The 27,898-nt window shown below is 38.7% G+C and overlaps 1 protein-coding gene across 12 annotated transcripts in view; it reads right to left on the reverse strand.

The window, feature by feature from the left end:
* The window catches only part of SUSD1 (sushi domain containing 1), a 43,628-nt gene extending 16,693 nt beyond the window's left edge, over positions 1-26,935 (reverse strand). For 3 of the 12 annotated variants that reach the window (XM_061361244.1, XM_061361236.1, XM_061361240.1), the window contains exons 1-11: positions 26,520-26,934; positions 24,721-24,852; positions 23,382-23,537; positions 22,568-22,720; positions 21,120-21,296; positions 18,705-18,884; positions 16,509-16,688; positions 7,310-7,404; positions 5,413-5,602; positions 4,331-4,425; positions 3,042-3,228 (exon numbers count right to left, since the gene is read on the reverse strand). In XM_061361244.1, coding sequence (XP_061217228.1) covers positions 3,042-3,228; positions 4,331-4,425; positions 5,413-5,602; positions 7,310-7,404; positions 16,509-16,688; positions 18,705-18,884; positions 21,120-21,296; positions 22,568-22,720; positions 23,382-23,537; positions 24,721-24,852; positions 26,520-26,592 — 1,618 coding nt within the window. In that variant the 5' untranslated portion in view covers positions 26,593-26,934. Of the gene's footprint in view, positions 1-3,041; positions 3,229-4,330; positions 4,426-5,412; positions 5,603-7,309; positions 7,405-16,508; positions 16,689-18,704; positions 18,885-21,119; positions 21,297-22,567; positions 22,721-23,381; positions 23,538-24,720; positions 24,853-26,519 lie in introns of all 12 variants that reach the window. The other 9 variants (XM_061361234.1, XM_061361233.1, XM_061361242.1 and 6 more) reach the window with 9 other exon arrangements.
* Between the last annotated feature and the right edge of the window lie 963 nt (positions 26,936-27,898).

The following is a 27,898-nucleotide window of genomic DNA, read 5'->3' on the forward strand; positions in this document are numbered from 1 at the left end:
TTTAAAACAGCTCAACTGAAGAAGTTTCTCTTATTTAGGATATTAGAAGCAAAAGCAAAAGCATTACATCTTTCTCTATTATTTGGTTTTTCAAACACTTGAAAGTGGTTTCAAAATTAAGTCTTTTTAAATTCATATGTGAAAACCTCTAACAAATGGTCTTCATAAAGAACAAGAAGAGAGCCATGTGTAAGTAGAGTAATCCCAACAGAAATAATGAATGAAAAAGTACACCCACAAGACACTCTTTTCCTTATTTGGAAACAGACACAAACTCTCTTGCTTAAAAAGACAATCTTGCTACCATCTTTTTACAACTACAGTATAATCACTGCCTAATCATTCTTCATGGTTGACTCAATGTCTTATCTGAAGTAGACAGGTGCTAAGAGCTTGTCTAAAATAAGCTAAGACAACATAAAAGACTGTGCAAGATGCCTGTTACTGGAAGTATGAAAGGAGTAGAATTTCAATGATCCATGAAGCATTTGCTAGAGTATACTTACCATCCACAAGATGATGGGCAACATCAATTTTGTACTCAGCACAGAACTATTTTTAAAGACTGCTACTTGCCAAGGATAAAAGCAGGCTTGTAAGTCCCATGTGCTTGCTTTTTTTCTTTAGAAATACTATGGATATAACATATCTTCATTCAAAGGAGATATAAATGTAGACACAGATATTCAGCATACAGAAATAGCTTTCTTAACATGCATTTTCAAATCTTCCTGTTTGAAAAAAGGCCCAGATTTATGGCTAACATTTACATGCTTACTGTATTCTGCAGCAGTCTTTAATAATTTACAGATGACTATCCTTGTCAGGAAATTAAGTCTCTTAGGCAGTGTTCATTTAACTGTCTGGGACATGCCTCTTCACAGCAGTTCAAACTCTACAGTCAAGATTTCCCAAAGTCTCAAAATGTGGGAAGCGTGTGGAAGACAAGGAGGTACAACATCTGGATTTGCCCCCAGATGGGGAAACAGACCAACTGATGGTGCATTTGTTAGAGGATGCTGTATGAAACCTTGGACAATGAATGAGGCCACCTCCAGTACATTAACAGTAAAACAGTTCTGTAAGTCTCAGGTTCCTTAGAGCCTCTTTGCTTCAGAAACATCTTACACTTATACAGTACTATTTAGCCAGAAACCCAACAGAGCCAAAAAACACGTTTCAGGCTTAAGGTGGCAGATGAGATCATTCCACCCACCATGGAAACACAACCATTTGGTATAACAACATACATGATTACAAAATAATTGGACAAATGAAGAAGCAAATTATACACCTACTCTAAAATTGTAACTACTTTTATATAAATAAAGTTGCTTGTATAGATAACGCAATTCCCAAAACATAAGGCACAGAAGTCAAAGGGACACTGCCAAAAGAATGATATTAACTCTATCATTTTCATCTCAGATAAACTGAAATAGCAACAAATTCAACACTTTTGAAAATTCTCATTATTTGGTGAGCTTTGCAGCATGATCACTGCTGGCTTTTTAATCTTCACTCAATTTCAACCACAAAAAAAAAAAAAAAAAAAAAAGTACTTTTATTTTTTGGCTTCTATTAAAAAAAGCCACAACACAATATGAATTGTCTGCATGACAAGTTTTGGATGAAGATTCCTAATGACAGAACAACACCTACCTTTTATTGCTTACAGAAAAAATTACCTACCAGATACAAAATGGCTTGCATAGCTGGATCTTCTAAGTGACGTGCAGACCTTTTCTGGGGCTATGCATGTACATTTATTAAGCACTAAGTCAGCAGAGAGGGAAACATGCCAGCTGCACAAATATCACTTCACACAGCACCTGCTGCAAAGTGTACTCTAGAGCTCTGCTGAGTAAGTGACATGATGCAATCTTGCAGAGTTTAGGAAATATCACAGGATGAAAGAGTAAAGAGCTATATCTTTACTCTGAGTATGTATTCAAAAATTACCTCAGTCAACCAGATTCTGAGACAGCTTATTAGCTTATACAAAGCTAATATACTCATGAACTCATGGATGCTACTTCTGATTGACAGCAAGTCAACTTTCAAAAACTAATTACGTAATTTCATTGCCAAATCCCCACAAAACCCCCAGGTCATTGTATATCCTAAACAGTAGCTTTAAGAAACTTAAAGATGTTTAAAGGGATGTTCTGCCTTTCATGAAACTTTAAAACCTTACATTCACTATTAAAAATACGGTCATTTATCCATTTCAAAACCATCACAATCCCATGGTGGGTGTACTTTGTAAGCAATCGAAGAGAACTGGTTCCATCTAGTGGCTGATCAGAGTTACAGGCATTCAGAGAATTTTCATGTTTCTTGCCATTCCAATTTGTAGTCCCAATGCGAAGAATGATACTCGCACCAAACACTGCACTTCACAACCTAATACAAAAAAATCTAACAGCACTGGGATCGTGCAAAACTGTTCTAAACAAACAAACAAAAAAAAGAGCTAACACAGTTTTTATTGTAGCATTTCAGTGACATAAGAATATCTTGCTAAATAGTGAAGCTGAGACTCTCCCTACAGAATGTTATTTGCTCAAACGCCTTTCATGTTTTGTACTCTACTAATTAGAGATTAAGGTATTTGTTTGAGGTAGTTGCAGGATTCTATAAGCTTTGGATCCTTGCAGACTTTAGTGATAATCTGTTGCTAAAAATACCCATAGGAAGTGTAGCTGTGCTACTAACTCCACAGTGGAGAGAACTTCTACTGAAAAAATGACTTAGCCTCTACAATGACAGCTCCTCTAGATACCAATCTTCTGTCTAACCTACCAAACCATCTTTATCCCTGCTGTGCCAAACACTCCACCCTCATTTCTCTCCCTTTCTGCTGCTGGACTATCAACGATATGAAAGCTGTGAAAACAAACAGCAGTGAAAATTTTGAGCATGGAAAGAGCACCTTAACAACCCACTATACAACACTAAGTCAACCATGCTGTTTCACTTGAGCCTCTCAGACCCAGTAGGTGTTTTTATAAATCCATAAAATAAATGGCAGAACTTACCTGTGATTTGTGTTGTTATGGAAACAAGCAATGAAAAATTCGAAGCTGCCATGGAAATATTAACAGAGTAATTGGTGCCTGGCTGCAAATCAAAACAAATTTCTGGAGCCTGCTTGTGTGTAGTAAGGTCGAAGATCATTTCATGAAAGAACTCTTTCTGATACCAACGCTGGCCTTGCACATGAAACTGTAACCAAACAATCACAGCATGGAAATTGCAATGCTTCAAAAAATCACTTGCATTCAGTCATGTCATGCTCTAAATTAGAAGAAAGAGCAGAAAAACACGCCACTGCATAGAGACTGCAAAAAAAATGTTGGCACTGACAGTTACTCAAATTCAAATGCTTCCTAAATTTGACAGGAATTGTAGTTCCTCTTGACCATCTCTGACATTGTCCTAGTTCTTTCACTTCTTCTCCTGCTAGTCTAGACTCTTTTTTATTATAATGTGGTTTCCTCTAAGTCTTGATTTCCTGCTAACACGCAGTCTTCCAGTAATAGTGTATTTTCACTATCATACAGCCAAATGGTGCAAAGTTAACAGAAGTAACCTCACATGAACACCCTGTCTGACTCTAACAACAAGTCAAAATCAAGTCATTTCGACCTAATGTCAAATGCTAAATACCCTCTCCAGGATCTGCTTACAGACAGCTCTGTTTCCAGGCAAATTTACAGACATTGGGTTGTTGTTTTTTCTTGTTTCCGTTGGATTTTGTGTGGTTTTGTTGTTGATGTTCCAAATGATCATGAAATTATTAAGACCTCTCATGACTATTACTGTTAATGAAAACTAAAATGCCTGCTCTATTTTAATAATGTGTTAATTTTCCTCTAAATAGATCCTGTGCTTCTAGATTATCTCTGAGCACCTCAGCACAGATATTTGAGACAACAGCAGATGGTTAAGAGTCCTGGCAGAGACAGCTCATGTAGAAATGCCCTCCTGGGATGAGAGAAGATTGAAGACTTGTCTCTAGGCACTGGACTGTCTTTGTGGAACTGGAATAAAGCTGTCTGAGGCCTGAACATGACAAAGCTTAAAGTACACACAGGAAGGGCAAAATAGAGCAGAACAGGGGAAAAAAATAAACAAGAAATAGGAGAGTACAAAAGAGGATAGTGGTTTCTCTTTGCTGAAGGTTGCTGTGCAAGCTTACTCCCTGAGGTTTTATGAGACGTTATTAGAATGAGGAACACTGCTAGCAGTGAGTGTCTGAAAATTTTTTTCACATAGGTGAAGGCTACAAATTGTTTTCTAGATCAAAATACAGATTGTCACTTACCGAATATCTGTCTTCCACATCAGTTCCCCTGACATTTCTCTGCCATTTCAAGCAGGTATCATTAAAAATTAGTACATTATTGAAAGCTTCCTTTACTGTAAAGACAATAAAAAATGGGAACAATTTATTACAAAAACTTCACCTCTTCAACTTAATTGAATATGAGCAGCTGAAATAGAAAAAAAAAAATGGGTTGGGGGGCTATTTTAATTCTGTTCCGAGAAGGAGGTAGAATCTGATTTCTTTTAGAATGAACAAACACAGCAAATAAAGCACAAACATTTTCCAGGGAAAATGGCTTTCGGAAAACCCAAGCATGCTATTAAGGAAACCAAGGTATGACTTATTTGTCCAGACTTAGGGAGGTTATAATGACAGAATGTTCCAGTGGTTCAGACCTTCTGATGCAAGTGAAGTTATCATAGAACAACTTGTCACATTTTGTGGATTCCAAAGGCAATTATTTCTCAAGGTCTGTTCATCAGAATTAATATGTCAGACAGCAGGATTAAAGTTTCCATGACCAAAATGCTACAGAAACCTGCTATTAGAACATGTTTTCTCTGGAATTACTGGAAATTCCAATTACTGGAAAATTGCCAGAACACTGCTCATCACTGCTAAACGTAGGAACATTACCTATAATGAGCACATTTAGATTAGTATCACACAGCTCAGCAACAGGAAAGCCTCTCATAGGCAGAGAATCAGTTTTCAAGACAGGGAACAGAAACCAGTAAGCATTGTACCATGGACTGAAATTCCAGTACGTAGCCAGGAATGCCACTGCACCAATCCTGCCTCAGCCAGAAGACAAAACCTGAAGAAGTGAATTTGCCAAACCTTTCTGAAGGGCACTTACTGCCACTGCTCTGTCAGCTCACAGATTCAATGGCCACAGTATGCAGAAAAACCTCTTGCAGAAAAATAAAATGCTGATGATGGCTACATGAGTGCAGTCAGCATAAAGAATAAGATCGTCTAGGAGACAGCCTGTTATCCTGTCTGCTAGACTCAAAACAGTTAATTCTGCAGCACAGTAAATTCTTCTATAAGCACAGAGAATACAAAACACAACCTACCCTTTGTTTGAACTGCTGCTGTAACTGAGACAGGGATGTTTGTGGAAGAAATTGTAGTAATATTCACCACGTAGTTACTGCCAGAGTCGAGATCTAAACACACCTTTGGATTATCTTCATTTGTAGTGATGTTAAATATCACACCTTCCGAGAACGTCTTCTCATCCCATCTCTGGCTCAGTATGTGAAACTATTGAAGGATTAACAAAAACAATGGTACAAGTGGTTGTGGTTCTCCAAAATTCAGAATTCAATTAAGCCTTGAGAACCTAGGATTACATCTGATTTAGAATATCAGCTCAATTTAAAAAAAAAAAAAAAAAAAAAAAAAGCAAGTTTGTGATTAACAGTTTTGGTGGAACAAGATGGCTTAATAAATTAATCCTTAATTTCTTCTGACTGCTAAAACTATGAATTCTTTTTTCCTATATACCTACAGCATATGGAAGAAATCTGTAACACAGACCCTAAAAACACCTCCAATGCAAATAGTAAGGTGTAAGTAAATATTCTTTCTTGTTTACAGCACAGAAACTACATCTGCTTGCTACCTGCTTCATCTTCTTCTCATTCTTCCCCCTTGCCCTACAGACTTAGTATTAAGACTTAATGCCAAACAACAGTAAAAAGGAAGCATCCCTAACATCATCCCAGTGCAGTGAAAAGAGAAACCAGTTGTTCATACGAAATGAAGGGACAGACAGAACTTACCTAGTTGAGCTCAAGGCAGTCCAGATCCAGGTTGTGTTCTGAACTTTACTGCATGCATCCTATGCCTACCTACATACAAACTAATATTTGTTTGTACTAGTAAGTTTGTACTACCTACGAACTGATATGCAGTTTTCACTATTGTGAAGCATCTTGCAGATAGCTGAATTCAGGCAAAAGCATGTGCACAGAGCACATTACATCAGAGATACACAGCTTGCCAGTTGCCACTGGGTACATGAAAAGCTCTACTTTTGAACCATTAGGGCAACTGGAAATTTGGCTTTTCCATCTCAGCAGTCCCTCATAAGGGCACACAAACTAAATTTTAACACAGGAAGAGAAAGCAGATTGTTTTCCAAAATTATCACTCAACTTTAGTATTTTCCCCATCCTGGAGATCCTTTTTCGTTTTCCCCCTACTTGTACATATTAAAAAAACAAAAACAAACAAACCAGAACAAAAACAAAACAAAACAAAAGCCCACACCAAAACTGCAAGCAAACAAACAAAACCCCCAAAACAACACACAAAAAACCACCAGAAAAACCAAAAAAACACTCAACCTTTCCTGGGATCTTGTCATTCTCAAAACATACTAATTCTTATGTTGTACTGGCTTTCAGTAACGATGATTGAACTATTTGTTTCTGAGAATTTATACCTTAACTTTTATTCTTATGTTTATAAATGGGGTAAAAAATAGTTACCAAGGTCACTTCCTATTTCCATGGAAAACAGTTCTAAAATGTCCAAATAAAAGTTAAGTCTCTTGAGCAAGGTATGGTATTTCAGTATACCCTGCATTTCTAAAACAACTTACATCCAGCATCTGCAAGTGATACACTGTTTACTCGAAATGTTTGCATCACAGAGGGGGACAGAACCCAAGTTTTGCAATTTTTTCTATGTCAATGTGACCTTGAGCTCTACAACAGAATTTCACTAAAACAAACTTGTGCTGAAACGCTCCTTATATACCTTCAAGCAGATATTTAGGTGATTTACTTTTGAGTTTTTCACCTAACTTGAGGATAGCTACTTGTTTCTTTCCTAACACCTTTAGGTTTCTAGGGAAGAGCAGGAGAAACAACAAACGAAAGCCACAAGCCTAGTCTCCACTGCTGTCTCACCAAAATTAACCAGGACAAAGCTACTCCCAAACTCAAATACTGCCCCACTTACTGTGTATGTTTTTTGCACTCCTAGTCTTCCAGTTTTCCTTTCCCACTTCACACATGTTTCATTGAATATGGACAAATTACTGAATAATTCCTCCTCTGTGAGCAAAAACATGAAAACAGAAGGAAAAGTTATTTCTCATGCAAATCTTAACACGTTTGGAGCAATTGTTTTTTTTTTTTCTTTTTCTTTGTTTGGGGGAGAAGGGAAATTGTTGGTTTGTTTTAGTGGCTTTTTTTTTTTTAACACTTGAAAAGAAAAAATGACACAGGCAGAAGCTGGGTAACAATTTTTACCTTAAGTGTGTCAGCTGCTAAAATTAAAATACAAGGCTAACTGAAGAAGCATGTTCCAAACAAATGACTGCAGAGTCCTTAAACACACAGCATTAAGTAAACTACCATGACCAGTGGTACAAAATATTTTGCTAGGCTTGCATTTTAATGTAGAACATTTCAATTCTAATGACTTTGAAGAGGACATTAAAACTACATTACAATTTCCTCTTAGCAAAGGAATAAGCTCATTAACTCCATCAGACCACTAAAACGGTCTGTTATATAAAAGCATACATATACAACAGCGCCGCTTCTTACACAAGGATTTTCAGCATATGTTGAAGACTAGAATTTTTCATACCACGTGACCAATGCAGACAAAACAGTCAAAGAGAAAAGACACTTTGCTCTGCTTCATACTTTCCTCCTAGGCATAATACACTGAACTTGTACCACGCATATGTATTCCAACAGTTCTGGCTGAAGTGTGCTTATGACAGCATTACACCACTTGAAATGAAGAACAATAAACAATACCCCACTTCCACTACTTCTGCAACCCATTCTGTGTCCTCATTGAACTTCAGTGCCAGAGACTGGATCTCTTGATACACAACTGTCTGTCTTCTAAAGAATGAACCACTCACAAATCAACTTGAAGACTTTGTAGACCATTGGATCTCATGGATTAGAAGTCTCATTAAACAGCAAATATAAAGGTAATGTAGATTTAAAAAAGCTGTCTAAGAGCCTGCCTATAAGCCAACAAACTTAAGAAAATGCTCTTCTAAATACAACAACCCGCATCAAAGCTGTTCAAGAAAGCTTCTATATAAGATTGGAAAAGAGCTTTTTGTAGTTGAATGAGTATCTTTGGTTCCTTACCTGTTTGGGTTGCTTTTTAAAAAGATGTCAACATTTTTCATTGTTTTATTATAAATAAAATTATATAACACAGACTGAAACACTTTTCAGAATAAACGCTAGATTAAAAGAATGAAGCCCACAGAATTAAGCCTGTGTGGAGTATAGTTGTAGCAACCAGCACTACATCCTTCAACAAACCTGTGTTAATTTACACTCTCTGAGGAGTTGTCTTATGCCTCGCAGAAAAAAAACTACAGCCAGGCAGATCAACTCGTATGTTTTTTTCAGGCAACTCTCTCACTGCTGTCATCAGACAGAGCAGTTGCCTTCACATGACAAGGTAATGAAGAATTCCCCCAGAGCTAAGAACAAAGCTTCTTCTGGTCACAATTCAGATTGACAATGAATGTATTTGCTCCTCTTCTTTCTTTCTCCAGCCTTCAGTCATTCCTTTGCCCTACTACCATATTTTCTGATTATTTCCACTACAAGACCAGGGTCATACAAATCCAACCTCATGTAGACTCCAAGCTAAAAAGCCCTTACTAGCTGCTGAAAAAAATTAAGGGATTTTACATGACAGCCTTGGTAGATACTCGAAACATTCACTCAATACTTGGGAGTAATGTCCTGCTGTAAAAGCAAGCACAGCTCAGGGCACTCATTCCTCTGTATGTAAACTTCAATCGCCATTTCACATGGAGCACATGGACAAGACGCTGTCACTGAAATGAATCAATACATCAATAGTCTCTAAAATTCCTACATACAGGCAGTTAATTCAGAACTAAAGTGTAACTGCTTAAGTATTTTGCAGCACTTTTTTTTATAAAAACCATCATAAAAATGTTTTCTAATAATATCTCCCTCTCCACATATTCAAAAAATAGATGCCTCACTCACTAGACTCATTGTTACCTCAACGCCAAACTGTGGTTAAATATGGAAATGCTATTGAAATCTTCCTCTTCTAGAAATAGAAGAAAGAGATTAATCTGCATGTCCTTCAGAACAAATTTCCATACACATGGCTGTGCCATTAGATGTCTCTAAATGATGCTTATTATTATGTTTCACAGTAATGTCTAGAAACTCCGCAGTATTAAGACTTCTGTACCAACACAGAACAAAAGAGCATGTTCAGTTGTTGTGTTCTTAAATCAGATACATTTTTATTGAGAGACTGGATGTCAAAAATAACTCATTAGAGCACAGCCAGAGTGAGAGGACTGCATAGCCATGAGATCTGACTCAAAATGCATAACCAGAAAAGAAAAAGTAATCTCTGAGACTGCCCAGCAAGAAAATCAGGCACTTGATTCAGGAGTTTATAAACTACCCAGGGGAAAAAAAAAAGAAAACCAAAATAAAGCAGCAAACAACAGAAAAGTGATTATGCCATGTGTTAAGGCAAGGAAAGAAATCTTACAAAGTGATCTCCTTGGAAGGAAGAAGGCAGAACTAACAGATTTTTTTCTGTATCTGCATCAATTTTTCTGTTATGCTTTCTGAACTTTCAGAAGGGTAAGGCCACCATGCAATTACTATACATCCAAAGAACACCTGGCAGACTTTTCCTCAGAAGCTTCCACAATAAAAAGGGAGGAGTGAAAGAGGATGGAAAGCATGCACAGAGCAAACACAACAACATTACAGACTTTCTAAGGAGATTGCTTTCTCTCCCTGACTCTTACTGATCATACACTATGGATAATCAAACGTACAGTAAGTGTCTGGTTTAACACTAATCCCAATAGATTAAACGCAGTATCCAGTAACAGCACAGAAGTATCTCTGAAAGAACTATTTTTGCATGTAAAGGGCCCCAGGTTTTCTGACAGTTTAATTCTACTGTGAAATCTAACAGTACCAGGGACTTAAAGAGCCTGTGAATTCTCCGTACCTGCCTGGCCTCAGCAGATGAGTCTTCAACATATCTGATTTTGATCAAGAGCTTTCACTCAGATTCAGAAATGAGATGGGAGAACTGAAGACCCTGAATTTACCCATACTCCAACACTAGAAATTTCAGCTTTTGATTAAGTGAAGGCCACTGGATGTCACTGCTGCTCCACAGACCTCCACATTAACCTCAATCTCCTTCACATGCCAAGGGATAAGGTCCTAGAAACATGCAAATGCCTGGAGTCCAGAACAGAAGGCTGTAAAAAGATCCTGGAGGAGTCAAATACTGAAAAGCAAATTTGGGAGAGGGTACAGAAATGCAATTGTGAGGAAAGACAGGTACCAGGAAAGAGAACACAAATGGGAGAATGCAAAACGTGAGCCTCAAAGGGATTCAGTGACCATTAGAGGACGGCAATGTTAAGAAAGTCAATGTTAAGAACACCAAAGAGATTATTTCTAAGAAGGAAAACACAGAGTGAACGTCTCAGTCTTCTTTACTTCACCTTTAAAAGCTCTGCTAGGAAGGAGGACCTCTCTCTGTGCATGAGCAAGTGGGAAAATCATAGTAATTACAGCCAGTGCATTAATGCCTGTAGTGTTACGCTCTTCTGCTTTAACCCTGTTCTAGGAAGACCAACCTTAATCCTTCACTTATCCTCTGCAAGTTCAGGTCCTAGTACTCAGGGTTATTATTTGTTGATTCAGAAATAAACCTGAACTCAGAGAGAACTTTACGTTTAAACCTTAACTCAGAGAGAACTTTATGTTTAAAACCACATGACTTCTTCCACATATACAATCCACTAGTCCTCAATTGAAAGAGCCCTTAACTAAGACTGACCTCAGCTTGAGATACGTCTTATCAGTTAAGTATTTCTGGACTTGCATGGGAAGATGGTATTTATCAGAAGTCAGATAGAATCAGCTCAAATCTAACATTTCATCTTCTGCAAGTAGCTAAAAGAGCATCCACATGTACAAATTCATTTACTAAGCTCTTCCCACCAATCCCCACACATACATGCAATTTAGGAAAAAATAAAACCCAAATATTAGCTTTTTATATATGTTTTGCCTGTTCAATTCTGTGAAAACTGTGAATGATGCTGGAAATGCCATCTGCTATTAACATGTACCACACTTATGTTCAGATAGAGAAATGAAACGAATGCAAACAACATTTTTAAGACAACTTCTGCCCAGAATGTTTCAAGGCACCTGCTTCATAGCACACAGGCAAATTCCTCTTGCACAGGAGCTTTTACAAACACTTATCTTCAGTATTCATACCTTTTTAAGGCAGCATGATAAGTTTTTATGATTTTTTTTTACATTTTGAGTAACATAATTGCTTCCATTTTAACTAGAATTGTAAAATTTCAGCAAGTTTTCATCTTCAGCCCCAAACTTTACACAGACGAATCCCACAAAAAAACAGCAAAGCTGCAAGCAGACAGTCATTCAGGAAGGAGCAGACAGATAGCTAATGATTTACTACTACCTTTGGTCTAAAAATGTTACCAGGAGACAACCAGGAGCAGAGTAATTTATGCATTGAATAAGACTGACAAAAACTCAACAGATACAATTCTGAGCACACTTACAAAGGAAAGATGTAGCAATCAAGGGTGTCAGACTAGCCAGGATTAGATAGGCTGGGATTAGAGATGCATATGATCTACTCCCAAACTGAAGGAGATTCCCAAGACTGGTATTTGTCATCACAATCTTTGTAATTATTAAACTGATTTCAAACAAACAAATAAACAAAAGCTTAAATAGCCCTGCAAAAAGCTATACTTTTTTCTTTAACTGTCACTGGGTTTCATCACTTTGAAGCACCTCCCATAACACAGAATACACCTGTGTTTTTCCAGGCAATTAAAGAAACTACTAGATTACTAGATGTCTGGATTTAATGTATCAAATCAGGCCTTTACAAGAACTTTACAAGATTCTTTTCATTGATGACTATAATTATCCTAATTGTTTGGTGGGGTTCTTATTCCTACAGGACCATGAGTTTTGAATCAATGCCCACAGATGTGAGTGACACCTTTTCCATTAAATTCATAACTGTTGACATGAAATACTTACACTACAGCTGGGAACAGGAATTAGGACAGTGACAGTTCCTCATTCATTGTTGTGAGGAAATTACTGATGCTGCCACCACAGAAACATCCCAGCTGCCTTTCTGTATCATCTCTTATTGTACAGGTAATGATTGTATAAGAGAGTAAAAACTGACATCCCACAGAATTCCAGCTAGTGGAATTCTGCCACTGGGAATAGGGATAAAGCACTGCAGAAGAAGGGAAAGTGAAAGCCAAGGGAAAACAACTGTGTATTGAAAAGAAAGTAATGAGACTCTCTCAACTGCATGGAAATTACCTTTGCTGTACGTCTACAGTTAAATTACACCTAATGGATGAATCTGCTCCACTTATTCCAGACTGGATTCAGATTTCACTTTTGATTTTTTCAAGGCCTTTTATTATTATTATTTTCACAGTATTATTTTCCTCTTCTGCAATGTTTTCAAGTGCTTACCACCCTTACTGCCTAACATAACTTTGGAAGGCTCTCAGTACCTACCAGTAAGATTGCCATACTGTCAGACTCAGCATTAAAGGGAAACAGATGTCAATTTCTCCTGTTCTCTACAACAGCTGCTTCCCCCTACTTGACTTTTGGAATGTTTTACTAATAATGTGCATTACTTTTCTATGCAGGCCAGATTAACTCACTTCCTCCAGCTGTTTTACATATCCATGGACTTTTTCCACCCATGTGCAAGAGTTGCTTCTTTTGCAAGGACAGTGTTTCACTTAACACATCAAAGCCACTTTAATACAAGCATTTCTAATAACAGGGAATTGCGGTACTGAAGACTTACTTAAATACTGAAAATTATTCTTTAATACAGACTTGTATTTTCTTCTCCTTGGATAAAAATAAGGTCAACAAACAGAATACTAGCAACCTCCAAAGACAAGAGATGTAGAGAATGAGTTTTCTAGAGAGTCTTCTAGGATCAGAATAATGAGCAGCAGCCAACCCAACCTGTGTGCTTATAGTTGGACTACAGTCAATTGTTACAGAAAGGATAGATGTCGTGGCTTAAGATGCAGTGAAAATGCTCTTCCTGACAAGGGTATCACTAGGACTTGGGACGGGGAAATTCAAAAAAGCTTGATGAATAGTAGAAGGGAGGACTCCGGAAACAGGATGAAGAGAGCTGCAGTAGGTGAAGAGAATGTTTCCCTCCAAAATATCCCTAACAATTGCCCAATTAACATAGAAAACAGCATCAGACACACTGTTCCCTTTGTGCAGGAACCGACACCTTCATAAATGAAGAAGATTGGAAAAAGTACCTGGTATTAAGAGCAAGGCAACCTCATAAGCACCTCATTCACTGTAATTCATCTTAACTTTCTCTGGATGCCCAAGAAATAAGTTCTCAAGAGTTAAGAACTGTGTAGATGTGTGTGTGTGTGTTTACATGAATGCACATCCACAGTATGCATATTTCACTTCAGCTTGTTAGGAACAAGCATCAGACAGCCAAGGCACAAATCGCCTTTTTTTCTGGCCTTCTTACAGCCATAATAAATAGACAGATACATAAACAGACAGACACACAGATTGATCGATCGATCTTCTGTGCAGAATTCACTCAAAAAGAAAAACATGAGTGGGAAGACTTCATACTTTTCTTTTCTATGAAAAAACAACTCTAAGTCTTGGGGTTACCTGATGTCTGATTTTGAGCCCACACCCAGAACAATCTCACTTGGTAAGGTAAGTATTACTAACAAAAAAGCTCAAGTTAACATTTTCTCCTCTGAAATGCACAGTGGGAAAAACTATCTTACTGTGTCAGACTACCTTGCATTCCACCATTTCATGCTACAGTGCTTTATAGTCAAAGCTGTCCTTTGAAACAAACTGAAACATTATTCCTATAAGACGGTAATTCTTCCACTCTGTAAAAAACTTCCAAGGTTTACCATGAAATCTCACCAGAGGTCAACACAGTTAAGTGCCTGATATAATATCACACCATTTCTGAAAATAAAAATGAAATAAACCGTATGTTCCTGCTCCACAGGAGAGAAAGTTCTTCCAAGACAACCTATAGAGAATGCCCAGACTCACATGTTGAGCGTACTGCACAGCAGACATTTAACTGTTGTAAGTTCTCTGCACTTTAGTGTCTTAAGTTTACGTATACAGATCAAGGTTTGGGAAAGGAAGATTGCTATTCAGCTGACTATTGCCAGACTTCACTAATCCAATCAGCATCTCTCAGTAAAATCAATTTTGTTAAGCAATTTTGAAACTTATAAACCAGATACTACTAAAGGTACTTGCATACATATATACACATGCTATATACCCCAACAGACAATGCAACAGACAACACAAATAAAGGGCATTCCATAGCAATCCCTGCCTAAGAAACAAAGAAGTGATACCCTTGTCAAAGGGAACATGCCCAGGGGAATTTCTCAACTTCTTTGCTTCTAATGAGATTTCTCAGGCAGTAGGACGACAAACAGTTTTTCAGCTCTATCATAAGTTATTTTGGAATGGTACATGATTTTATTTTAATAGGAATTACTGATTAATTACACAGACCCTTAAGATTACATACATCTGAAACACATCATTACTGAAACAGAAAAGTCTTTTCATTTGAAAGTATTTTTTTTTCCTCTAGTAAGTGTAAAAAATGTAGAAATAAAAAAGCTGAAGATCTTGCTGCTAGTTTCCTATTCATGATATTTCGTGGTTTGTGGGTTGTTGTTTTCTTTTTTTAACAGGAGCCTGGACTAGTTAGGCTGTTCTTTAAAAGTGTTTTTTTCCCCATTCTATTTGCCCATAACTCTTTTTTAGGCCTTTGATCCAACAGCTAGAGCTGGTGTATACATTTTTGCCTCTGGTAAAGGTCTTGCTGAAATCCTGTGAATGCAGTCTGCAGAAGCCCTCTGCTTAGAAGCCCTTCTAAGCTTCAGAGTGCTCAAGACCAAACTCTCAGCATTAAAAAGACTGACACACCTGACCAACTTAGCCACTCTACACAATGCTGGCTTCAAAGCCAATTCATAAAGTACAGCTATGCAGATTGTCTAAATGAAATACGAATTCTGCCCTCTAACAACAGCAGTTACATTTTTATTAGGGCTCTGTCAAAAGTGAGAGAGCTTCTTTTCTGCATGCCCATTTTATTTGATGTTACGTGTTATATTTGCAGTGAATGCTCAAGACATCAAGTGAGGCAAGAGAGGTATCAAGCAGCAACTCTTTGTGTAAAGGCTTTATCTGTGAAGTGGTAGCAGTCAAAGACACACTTCCAGTCCTTTTGAAAAGCATGTGGCTATAACAAAGCTACATAAACACTGCCATCTGCAAAAGACAACACTGCTACTTAAGAACAAGAGATGGGCAGTGATCTATGACCTGTGACATCTTTCTAAGGATAGGGAAGAACACTAAGGAGCCCAACAGACATAGTCCAAAACATCTGCTATTTTTTTTTGCTATTATTAAAATGTTAGTATATCCTGTTTCCAAGCCCATAGTATGACACCACCTTCATTACAGATCTCCCTTCTCAGAACTCATTCTTTTCTAAGAAAATCCTTCTGGGCTGAAATTCTGACAACTGGATGCTGGAAAGGCATCCTTGAGCAAATTTTACTTAGGGCTTTATGAGAGAAGGGGGAAAAAAAAATAAAGGAGTTTTGAATTCCATTGCCCCTACTTTCATCACAGTGCACTTCGCAGTATTAGGCCCACAACAAAATATTATTAAATGTCTTCTGCTCATATAGTTCCCCTGGCTTTTAAAGTTCAAGGTTCTCAGTGCAGCAGTGTAACTCCGATTCCATTAGTCCCTTTCAATTTGAAATAAAAAGGAAGACAACTAGAGAAAGATCTGTGGCATCCATTAGAAAATGTTGCACAGTTAACATTCTCTTCTGTGACCTTTCCATACAAAAGTACCACCACATGCCCTACATGGTAAATTAGGCAGGGATTTCTTGCCTTCATCCTTCCTCCTGTTCCTACCTTCAGAACAGGAATGTGAAAATATATAAACAGCATACCCCACAGCAGCCTCCTACAGTAATACGTACCTTTGCATACGAATGTAATATTCTCCCACGACTGATCTATTGTGCATTCTGAAAAATTCCTCCCTCCATTAAAATAATATCCTTCTTTACACTGATAGTACACTCTGCTCCTTAGGGTGGTAGAGTTGTCCCAGGTCATTTCTGTATGTGGAATCAGCAAAGGTCTGCCACAGTCTATTTCTGAAATAGAAAAAAAAGAGGGTAACAAAACCAGAAAATTAAAACAAGTATGGCATATCAAAGCATTTAAGGAAGAGAGATGAACTGTCCCAACAAGCAACGCTTCACTTGTTTTCACTTCTAGTAACTTCGAGAAGCCAGGCCAGCTCTTTAGAACCCTGAATTTTTTAAGTGGAGAATTTCCAGCAGGGTGGGGTATTCATCCTTCAAGATGAGCCATAAAATAGAACAGTGTCCTGTTTAGAAATGGAGAACAAAGATCTCTAAGCAAATTTTTACAAATACATCTATCATCCCATAACATTATTGTAGCCCCCACATGCTATTTATTCCTTTATTTTACCTACCATGAGTAGGTAAAAAAAAAAAAACAGATGTGAAAAATGACACAAGTAGTAACATGGAAGAACAGCATCAAGAACAGAATCCACTGATCCTTTGCTAGTGGATTTTATTCAAGCGCTGGAAAACAGGAGAAGCTGCTACAGACATGAGAAAGAACACCTATGGGGGTGTATTTGGGGGGTTAGTCAGAGCACTTTAGAGGTAACTAGAAAGCTGGGATAATGCACTTATAAATCAACAAATTTGCTCAGCTGTCTCCAAGGCCTTCTTAATAAAATGAGGAAACAAAAAAGAATAAAGAGTGAAGAACAAACAAATGGACAAATATTATTTAGGGTTGAAATTCCCAAATCCACAGTGAACACTGCACCCCAATAAAAGACTCTGAATCACTTAACTTATAAGAAGTAAACAATGTAAGAATTAAAATTTTACCTTCATTATAGCTTATATGCTGTGCTTTTAAAATATTTAATGAATAATCCTAGGCAATTCTGAAATTTAACTCAAAAAAGAGAGAAAAAAAAGACATAAAAACCAAATTTTATAATTGTGACATGTACAACCTTTAAAAGTAAACATATGTTTTGCAACAGGTAATACATCCACCTTCATGACTACCTCCCTTTTCATATACCAATGTATGAACATATATATCTATTATAAATCAGAAGAAGAAGCTTCAGAATAACTGACGCACATGCAAAGAGCATGCTTAAATTCTAGAAGGACAGTATGTGATGAGACACAAAGATTACTACTGCTTAACTCCAGCTACCAACCCAAAGCCACCTTCTAATTAGACTGGAAAGCAGAAATGTGTTTCTGTGTAATATAGTGAACCTTCTATTTGGACTGATGACCCAGAATAAGAATATTAGAGAAGATTCTAAAAGTAGAGAGAGGTTGTAACATACACATTGCACATTCAAAAAAAGTCACTACATTTGATTGCAAAAAATGGAAGACTTGACCCTCCTGGATCAAATTGAAAAGATATTAAGCACCCAGTGAAAGTAAAAGTGAAGTTGTGTCAATATAAAACTGACTAAAGACTAAAGATCCCGAGGTCACATTAGTTAAATATCAGCTCAGAGTAAAAATACAGTGGAAATATTTTTGGGCAAAATAACTCGCTTTTAAATGTACCTTTGAGCTTCTTCTCATCAAGAAACTTGTTGGGCTACATTCTTCTAGATCATAATAACACAAAGGATTTAGGACTCATGTCAAGTAACAATAACTTGTTTGAGCAATCACAGTTTGCAACTGGAAACTGTCTGAATATGGATTTTTTTAGGGATGATAACTGCTAATAGTGGTTCAATTTCCAAGTAGTGGCTTCAACCACAGAGTAGATACTGAGCTAAAAAAATGGCAGCAATTTAGGATAGATTTTCATCTCATGTTAATCCTGATGTCTGACATGCGTTGGGATTTTGTCCCTAGAACGGTAACTTTTAACAATTTATTGCAACCTCATTAGCAACACAGGTTAAAACAAAACAAAACAAAAAACATACTGTTTAATATGTGGCTTCTGTTTTGTGACTGAACATGCCAGAAGCAGTCTTCTGAATGTCCAAAGAGGATGTCTCTGACAACTGCTATTTATTCTGGTGTCTGAAACAGTATCTGTGCTAAGTAAATCTGAAGGCAGATTTGATTTACCTTTGCACACCAGATCAGTACCATCCCACTGTCCTTTGGCATTGCAGACTGCAGTCTGATTGCCACTTGCCATGAAGTAACCATGAACACAACTGTAAGTAACTTCACTTCCGTATGTAGTCCCACTTACAGATGCTGGATGTGCATTTAAAACAGAAGGTGGAACTCCACAATCCACACCTAAGAAGAGGAAGAAAGAGGAAGATAAACTTATTATTCAAGCAGCAGAAGCAGTGACAGCTGCACTCCCGTAAGTATTTCTTTCATTGTTACCAACTAACCCTGTTCTGCGTTAATCTAACACTCCCCAGATGCCCTCTGTGACATCCCCACTGTGACCAAGACTGCTGTAGCTACTCTTAGCTACACCAGAGCTGCTTCCATATAAAATAACTTCCCTCTGCTTTTGTCTCAGAATGGCATGCTAAATCTGTGACTCCCTCCTCAGCTTAGTTGCTAGTATACCGAAAACGTCCTTTTTTAAGAACAAAAAATTAGGATTATCCTGCTTTTACAAACCTGATTACAGATGGCAAGCTGGTTCTATACCATTTGCAGTGAACAACAGTCAGAGGGAGGCAGATGAGCAGAAACTGCCTTTAGGATGACAAAATTTTTGAAAGTGCACAAGGACTGGAGAAATGCAAAACCACACAAGTTTACAACATACAACACAAAAGCTTCCTGTTAAACCAACAGTCTACATCTGTTCAAAATGTGTTGTAATAGTTGCTCTACCCGCAAACATGCAGAGCTGTCATTTACAAGTGCCTAAAACAAAGAAGTCAAGTAGTACAAAAAAGCAGCTTGATTGATATGCTGTCCATTTTCTAAGGTAAGCCACCATCTAAAAGGCTTTCATGTCAACATGACACAGCCCTCACGTTCAAGTTTAACTACACCTCTTCACATACATCACACCTTCCCATTAAGCTATCTGACTTTCCATCTCAAAACAATTCCATTATTAATATTCAAAGGAAGCTATAACCTTCAAAGACAGAGTATAGCCATACACTTGTATTTAAACAAAAAAAGAGGATCTGTTCCATTTACAGTACTCTGATGTTAGGTCACACATCTCACCAAGTCTGACCTACCTTCAATGGCCAGTTTCATCACGACTACATAAAATAAAGTCCTAAATTACCATGCAAAGGAAGACAAAAGACAAACCTGGACGAGGCCTTGGGTGATACGGTTTAGAGCAAGGTGTCCCTGCCCATGGCAGGGGGGTTGGAATCTGATGATCTTAAGGTCCTTTCCAACCCTAACTATTCTATGATTCTATGATTTTCCTAAAAAGGATGACATTACACTTGGCTAGGAGACAAATAAATGATAAAGACGTATCAGGGACATTCTCAGAGTTTAAAGAATTATTTAAAGGTGCCTTTACTAATATTTAAAAATAAATAAATAAGTAAATACATAAATAAATAAATATTCAGACTTGCTAGTTTTATGAAAAGAGAAGTCCTAACTGAAATCCAGGAAAAGAGCTTGCAACACAAAGGAGAAATAAGCTGGTTACTTCCCACAGACACACATAAAAACATTACATTTCTATCCTCTCTCAAAGAAAATACACAAACAAACAAAAGAAACAAAAAAGACACCAAGGAAGAATGAAAAACCAAGAGGGTTTTTGTGTCTTGAGTAAAGGAAGAAGGAACTCTCCTAAGTGATGATTTTCAGGATGACATTCTGCCCTACAGAACTGTTATACACTGTGTTAACTTCTGTTAGCTAGCATTTCCAAGTGTCATTTTAACTAATATACAGAGTTTGTAACTCCTCACAGCAACACAGAGTCCTGCACTTGTAAGGAGCAAATATTTCAACAGAATGGGCAGTTAGAACACCAAAGCAAGTGGAAGTTTTAAAGATGTTCTCAGGAATCTTGAACACTTCAGAGATGTAAAACAAATTGCTCATGCACAAATGCTCTTAAAATCATGAAGGCTACCCAGGGATGAAAGGTAGTATGACGCCTTTCTTTTGCATCTACAGCCAACCTTCAGGAAAAACTTCATAAGCTGTCATAAAAATTATTCTTTTCATGAGAGGTCACTAATGCCTTCTAGCTCAGTGGCTTGTTCCCTGAAAGAAAAGGCTACAGAAATCAACTTGTTTACTATGCCTTGGTTCACAGGTAGAAAGACACATTGCAGTGTCTGTAAAAGTGGAAGGATAAGCATCGAAAATGTCACTCACTAATAAGAATAGGTAACACCGTTTTATAACCTGTCCTTTTCTTTTCTTCTTTAATCTTTTTTTTTTTTTGCAAATAGCCAGATCTTGAGAAATTATCCTTTGGACTGAGGAAACAGTGTACTGTCTTCCACTAACACACTTCTCCATGCATAAACCACCTTAATGAAGAATTTAAGAAAGACTTAAGATTCTTTTCACCTTTACAGCTTAAAGTGGCAGGTTCCCAAGTTTCATTTACAGTGCAATATGAGAACTTTCCCTCGTTGCTGTAAAACCCCTCTTTACATTCATAATGAACCGCACTTCCTGGTAGCAAGCTGTAGTTCCCCACAACGTAGCCATGCTTCATTTCAGGAGGGGAACCACATCCAATTTCTGCAAAGAGACTGTGTTAGAAGATCACACAGTATAAAAATCACAACACATGACTATTTTAAAATGAGCTGAATTGGATGGTCGCATCATAAAATATGCCTCATCGTATGAATTTGAGAGGTTGCCAAAGAGGTATAAGATTAGAGCAGAAAAATTTTACTGGCCACAGTTGGAGAAACACAGTGATCCATTTATTGAGCTACACCTTTACTAACATACAGCTGGAGCCATTCACAACACCAAAGAGGAAACACTACAGTGTGATAGTGCTCTGTGTGTGCTAGTCTCACTACAGCAACAGATAAATAATCCTTCAACATCAGATGAAAATTTAACTTCCCAATGTGGAGTTTCATTTCCCTGTGCACAGGAAAAGTGAAGCACTGCACACAGGCTGAAATTAAATGGTTTGCCCCTCAATTGATCCACTTCACTGAACCAGCCTGCATAAAAAAAGCTACATTCCTGCCTGTGACAGGGCTTCCTTGTCCAGCTCCACAAGTAACACAGTCAGTACAGATGCACTTCTTTACCACAGCATGTGGAGGGTGAAGTTGGTGAGATAAGCAGGGCTGTCAGCACCTTTGTCAAAATGAAATGGAACAGTCCAGTTGGAAAAACGGGACAAGTTACAGGCAGTGAGCTTTACTGATGGTTTTTACAATAATTCAGAAATGAGAGCTGAATACAATAGAAGCACGTGAGCCTGGGATGCCCAGCTTCATTAAATACTGTGACAGCTACAGCTTTCACTGCTAGCACTTTGCATCTGTGAAAACCTACACTAGAGAGGAAAGGAAGAAGTTTCAAAATGTTTTTTTGTTGTTGTTGTTATGGCAAGATAAACAGAACAGCTTATTTATGCAGTTGGCAGAATACGTAACAAATAGCGAAACTGCTGTGTTATTATTACTGTATCCTCTCTTCCCTTTCCCTTCATGCAGTGTGGTTTTATAAACCAGTGGATTATACCATACTTCCTTCCTATTCAGAAACTAACTGCATTACCTTCATGGCATTACTAAGCTTCCTTGACCCTGCAGACCTGATCAACTTCTGAGAGCCTGTAGAAATCGTATCTGCTGTCAAGTCTACCATTCAGACATCATTAGAACAAACTGAACCCAAGAAGAAAGAAAATCATACAGCAAGCAAAACCCACAGAGGGCTTCTGCTCTGCGGACTTAAAGGCGCAGGTCAGAGCAGATATTACTATATCATGGAAGATCTGATTTTATCTGCTAGTAAAAACAGTATCCAGAGACTCTCACCTCTGCATGAAACTGTACTCCCATCTGGATGAAAAGAATGCTCTCCATTTTCTAATTTATAACCATCATTGCAGTAACACTTGTAGCTTCCTTCAGTATTCACACATTTTGCATTGTGACCACATAGCCCAGACGCCTCACATTCGTCTATATCTAAAAATTCAGAGAAAAATATATGTACTGCACAATAGTTTTGTTTTTGTGGTTTTATTTTTAACTAATTTATGTAGGACCCATGCTTAAAACAAATACAGTACTCCGTGAAGGGCTCTATGTAGCTTCTGATGGCTCTTCTGAGAAACAAAGGAGCATATCATTACCTAATGTTCCAGCATCTGGAAGGAGAAGACTCTCAATTTTGTAGCTAGCTACCTTTCAATTATTTTTTTTTTCTGTTTGACACGACAAATATTTTCCAATGTCACGCTACAACAATCCCAGAAAAATCCCGTATCTGCAAATACCTTAATCAGTTACAATTGTTCATTACTGTAACACAGAACTGGCTAATATTCTACTCTAAACACAAATATGACATTCTGGGGGAAGATAAGTATCATCCTATTTTCTTTAATCTAGTTTCTTTTGGAAACATTCTTGCTTGAATGTGACTGGAAAGCAATGATTTGTAACAAAGAAAAGAATGCAAAATAGAACTGATTCACAGCTGCTAGAACCTAATTGTCAAGTAAGTGCTGGCAGAACAGAAAGTGCTGTGATACAGTTTTAAAAAGTAAATTCCAAAGTGACAGGAAAAAAGATCTGGGTTGTAACAGTTTTGGATTGCTGGTGCTCAAGACTCTGGGATGTCTACCTGTACAGTTTGTCCCATCATTAGGGATAAATGTCTTGTTGTTGTTGGAGGCTCGATATCCATCAAGGCAAACACAGTAAAAGCTTCCGTGTGTATTATGACACAGTGTATGATTTCCACAGATCTTGCTGGCTCCGATCTGGCATTCATCTTTATCTGTCAGCACATTTAAAACACATCAGACAGAGATTAAGAAAAGTAAGGTATCCTCCCCTCCTCACTCATTCTTGGGTAAACAGACTTCCCCTTATCGTTTTTCCAAGTTATCAGCGATGTAAACACTGCTAGTAAGCTGGACGGACCATTTGGACCAACAGAGGCTGCTGTCCCTAAGTGGAACAGATGTGAAAAAAAGTTTCATGACACAGCTTAAGCTGATCTAAGAGCTGTTGAAACCAGAAAGCCGTGTTCTTTGCTTCTGTTTTTCCTTACATAATGCACTGTCTGCAGCACCTGATGGAGCTTGTGCTGATCTTACCAACTCACTCAACTGGCAGAGAATTAACATGGCAAAATATGCAGCTTGTCTTCTTCCACAATAATGACATAAATGAACTCTGTGCAGGGCCCAAGAGGGTGCCACTGCTTGTGGAAGAGACCAGAGGTGGAGGACCTTTCCCTTTAAGCAGGGGTAAGCTATTACATTAACTCAGACACAATGTTTGACATCACCCTTTGATTCATGTACTGATTTCTCACGTACGAGATAGTATTAAAAGGACACCATCAGCTACAGTAATAAAAATATGCTGAACAACACTTTCCATGTAACAAGACATCTTCACTTAAGAAATCTGTGCACAGTTATTAAGGACAGACATTCAACTGATTAGTTTTCAGTCAGCCAGTAATCTGAGGTAACTGGCGAAATTAGCAAAAGATGTGCTGACAATTTTAATTGTAAGTTTTATTGTCTAGCTTTCAGCTCAACGATGCATAGGTTGAAAAGAATAATAAACTGAAGCCCACCATACTGATTTTTTTTTCCCTGAAGCTAGGACAAAAAATAAACCATTCCAATACATATTTTAAAAGTAATTGTTTGGTACAACCGTACATTTATCAAGACAAAATTAATTAAAATCCTTCACTATATAGGAGAAACCGAGTAAAACAGTTAAGCAACTAAGCAAAAACCAGTATTTGCATCCAGTACAGATCATGGTTAGCTGATGGAAAAAAAAGGAAAGAAGTCAAAAGCATCCACACATATTTTACGTTTTGGAAATTCTGCCAGGAAATGATAAAGCTTTTACTACACAATTCAGTAATATTACTTGAGAAAAAACATTTTAGGAATACACATGGTTTCTTGCCATTTTACAAAATGGCAGCCTACCTTGACAATGGGTTCTTCCATTGCCTACAAATCCGTAGTTACAGATGCAGACACTTTTTCCTTCAATTTGATGACATGTAGCGTGAACGTGGCAAGTCGCACAGACATCTGGAACTGATCTCTTTACAACTGCTTTAAGAACAAAAAGACAAAATTACTTCTTAAATTATTTTTTTAACAGACTAACTGGTAACTGAAACAGAATTTAAACTGGAGATACAATTCAGGTTAAAACACATAGAATAAAATCCTATCTCCCCATATCTCTTTTTCAAACTTGCAGGAAAACCACAGCCATAGTATTCAAAGACAAAAAAATAAAAGAAAGGATTAAACAAAATAACTACACTGAACCTTTTTTTTAATCTATTCTTTTACAATAAGCAAACCAGCTTGTCACTAAAGCCTGTGAGACATATAATAAATAGTTCTATCCAATATTCCATATTAATTTTATTTTCCATTTTTTATTTCTGTTTCTTCATTTATTCTATTATTTTGTTTCTATTATTTACACATAGACATTTGGGCTATTTATCAGTCTATTTGTAACCTGTATCATCAACATGTATATGGTAAAAATGCTATTCATAAAACCAATGTTGAGAATGCTGCCAGGAGGAGAATGACTTATGGAAACATTGTTTTAGAAATTAATTTATATTAGAAGTAGTTTACCATCATATGATACACAACCTAATTTACTGTAATTTGATACAGCTATAAATATACACAAAGCTAGAACAAAATGTGAACTTACTGCCTAATTTGTATTCATACTTTCAGTGTACTGTTTGCATTTCCCTCCATTTTCTGAAAGCTCTTTTTGTTATCTTCACACACGCACTGGCTTTCCAAATGACAAACGTTAGAACAGACAGCTTGAATGTAGACAGAACACGCATATGCTTACACCCTTCGTGTATTTTTTAATAAATAACTAATAGCACACAAGCTGATGCTGTCTCATGATGCTGGGCACAATACAGAATTCTTTTACTCTTCTAAGCTCAGATTAATAAGGATAGTGAGGTTTTGATAGAATACAAATCTCCCTGTGCATACTGCAGTTATGACCAATTTTTGCCTGTCTTCACATGGTGTCTAAACACATAACCGTAACTGGAAGAAGGCCCTAGCCAGCTTTTACACACAAAATTTATCAGTGTGGTAACACTGCCCCTCCGCACGCAGTGCTCTAGCTCTCCTCACAGCACATTTCTGAGTGCATTAAGACTAGTGGGAAGCATTATAGATTCCCCCTCCTAACTCTCCATGGTTTTATATACTTGTGTGTGTGCACCTAATAAGCACAGACAATACAACCTGTCAGCATGCCACGGCATCCCACGTAATCATAAAATTAAACTTAAAAACAGCCAACGGAACAACCTTCTCACGATGCCTCAATCCTCCGATAAGCCATGGGAGCGTCCTCCTCAGATTGCTGCTCCAGAAGATAAAACACGGGGGTTCCCCTCTCCACCTCCTCAGCGTCCCCCCCGCCCCCCCCTCCCCCGCTACGTATCAAACTTGGCGACTCACTTCTCCTCGGAAACACGCCATTTTCCACCCCGGCACCAAAGCCACCTCACCGGTCCAGCCCAGCCCTCTCGCCTACTGGCGCATGAGGCCGCCCCGGTGCCGCTGCCGCCCAGCCTGCCCACCTCCCTTCCGCCGCAACTCCCCTGGCCCATGGCCTCCGTCCCCTTCGCGCCTCGACCGCAGGACACCGCCCTCACGGCCCGAGGTCCCGCCGCAGCCCAGAGCGAGCGGAGCCGTGTCGGGGCGGCACTTACCCCTCCGCCGCGCTGCGCACTGCAGCAGCAGCAGCAGGAGCAGCCCCAGGGCCCGACCGGACCCCGGGCTCATGTCCCCGCCGCCGGCTCCTCGCCCCACGGTGTTGCTCGGCCGCGATGCCTCCGCATCCTCCTCGTGGGTGGAGGGTGGGACGGGAGCCCGTGGGGAGGGCGTCGCGCTGCCTCCCGGTGGGGCGGGGGAACCCCTTATCGCCACTGCCGCCGAACCCTCGCTCCCCCCTCCCCCCCACCCCCCGGCTTTCCCCTCGGCGAGGCCCCTTTCCTACCGCGGCCGAAGAGCCCTTGCCCGCATAGCCCTGGCACAACCCCTTTCCTTCCCCAGGACACCGCCTCTGCCCGGCCAGGCGAGTGGCAGAGCTGATAAGGGCTGTTGGTGTGTGCAGCAGCGGGCCCTCTCCCCGGGAGGGGGGAGAAGCAGAGGGAAGGGCTATTTATGATTCCTGGGAAAAGGGGGAAAGGCATCTGGGAGGTTAGCCCTCTTCATATGGGGCAGCTGTGCTGCTGCGGGCCTGGCCATGCTGGGCTCCTCCTGTCACGGCAGCAAATGATACTATGCAGCACTTCCTGGGCCGTGGTGTGGAGGAAAGGTGGCCATCAGCAGGTCCTTGAGCCTCCCATTTGGAAGGGCCAGCATTCCACTACGCTGCTGCACAGGGCTGCTGGTACCATCTGCACACTCCCCATGCTACAAATGGATGAAAACCTTGTAAACCACCAGCCTTTGTACCTGAAATGAAGTAACACTTTCTCCTTGTAGGCCTTTACCACAGAAACTTGGGTTTTAATGAGTACCAGTGGCACTGCCTGAAGAGTTTTCTAGAAGAAAGGTGATCCTCCTGAAGCTCACGGTCTTCATTCAGGTCTGTGAGCTGCAGTTTTAGCTGTATAAACTTCTGCAAACAGTTGACCAGTTATCACAGCTACAGTAGGGGACTGCCAAAGAGATGAATGGGGGAAGCCTAACACAAAGGTAGATTGTGGCATGCTTGATACACTAAAGAGCTTCCCGACAAGGCTTTGCTCATGTCAAGGCTTTGCTAATGTTGGCCTTACATTAATGCCTTTAATGTTAACACAGTCAGTTCCTCCACCTGCACTTCATTTAAGTGACATAACTTCATCTTACGCTGCATCTGTGGAATTACGACAAAACCCAAACACAGTTTAATAAAACTACCAGTTTTATTGATTTATGTAAGTTTTCCTTTCCCAGTGTTTTTTAATTATTGTTCTGCCTACATTTTAAACTAGCTTCTACTATCCTTATTCACCTTGATCAGGCCACAAAGTGACCTGCATCTTCAGCAGTGGCCAGTTACATTGCGATTGACCTTACTTTTGGAGCAACAGTCCATAGA

The sequence above is a fragment of the Neopsephotus bourkii genome, unplaced genomic scaffold, assembly GCF_033783945.1.
Source record: "Neopsephotus bourkii isolate Nb327-2 ecotype Australia unplaced genomic scaffold, CSIRO-AGI_Nbou_v1 NB_1057, whole genome shotgun sequence".
NCBI classification, from domain to species: domain Eukaryota; kingdom Metazoa; phylum Chordata; class Aves; order Psittaciformes; family Psittacidae; genus Neopsephotus; species Neopsephotus bourkii.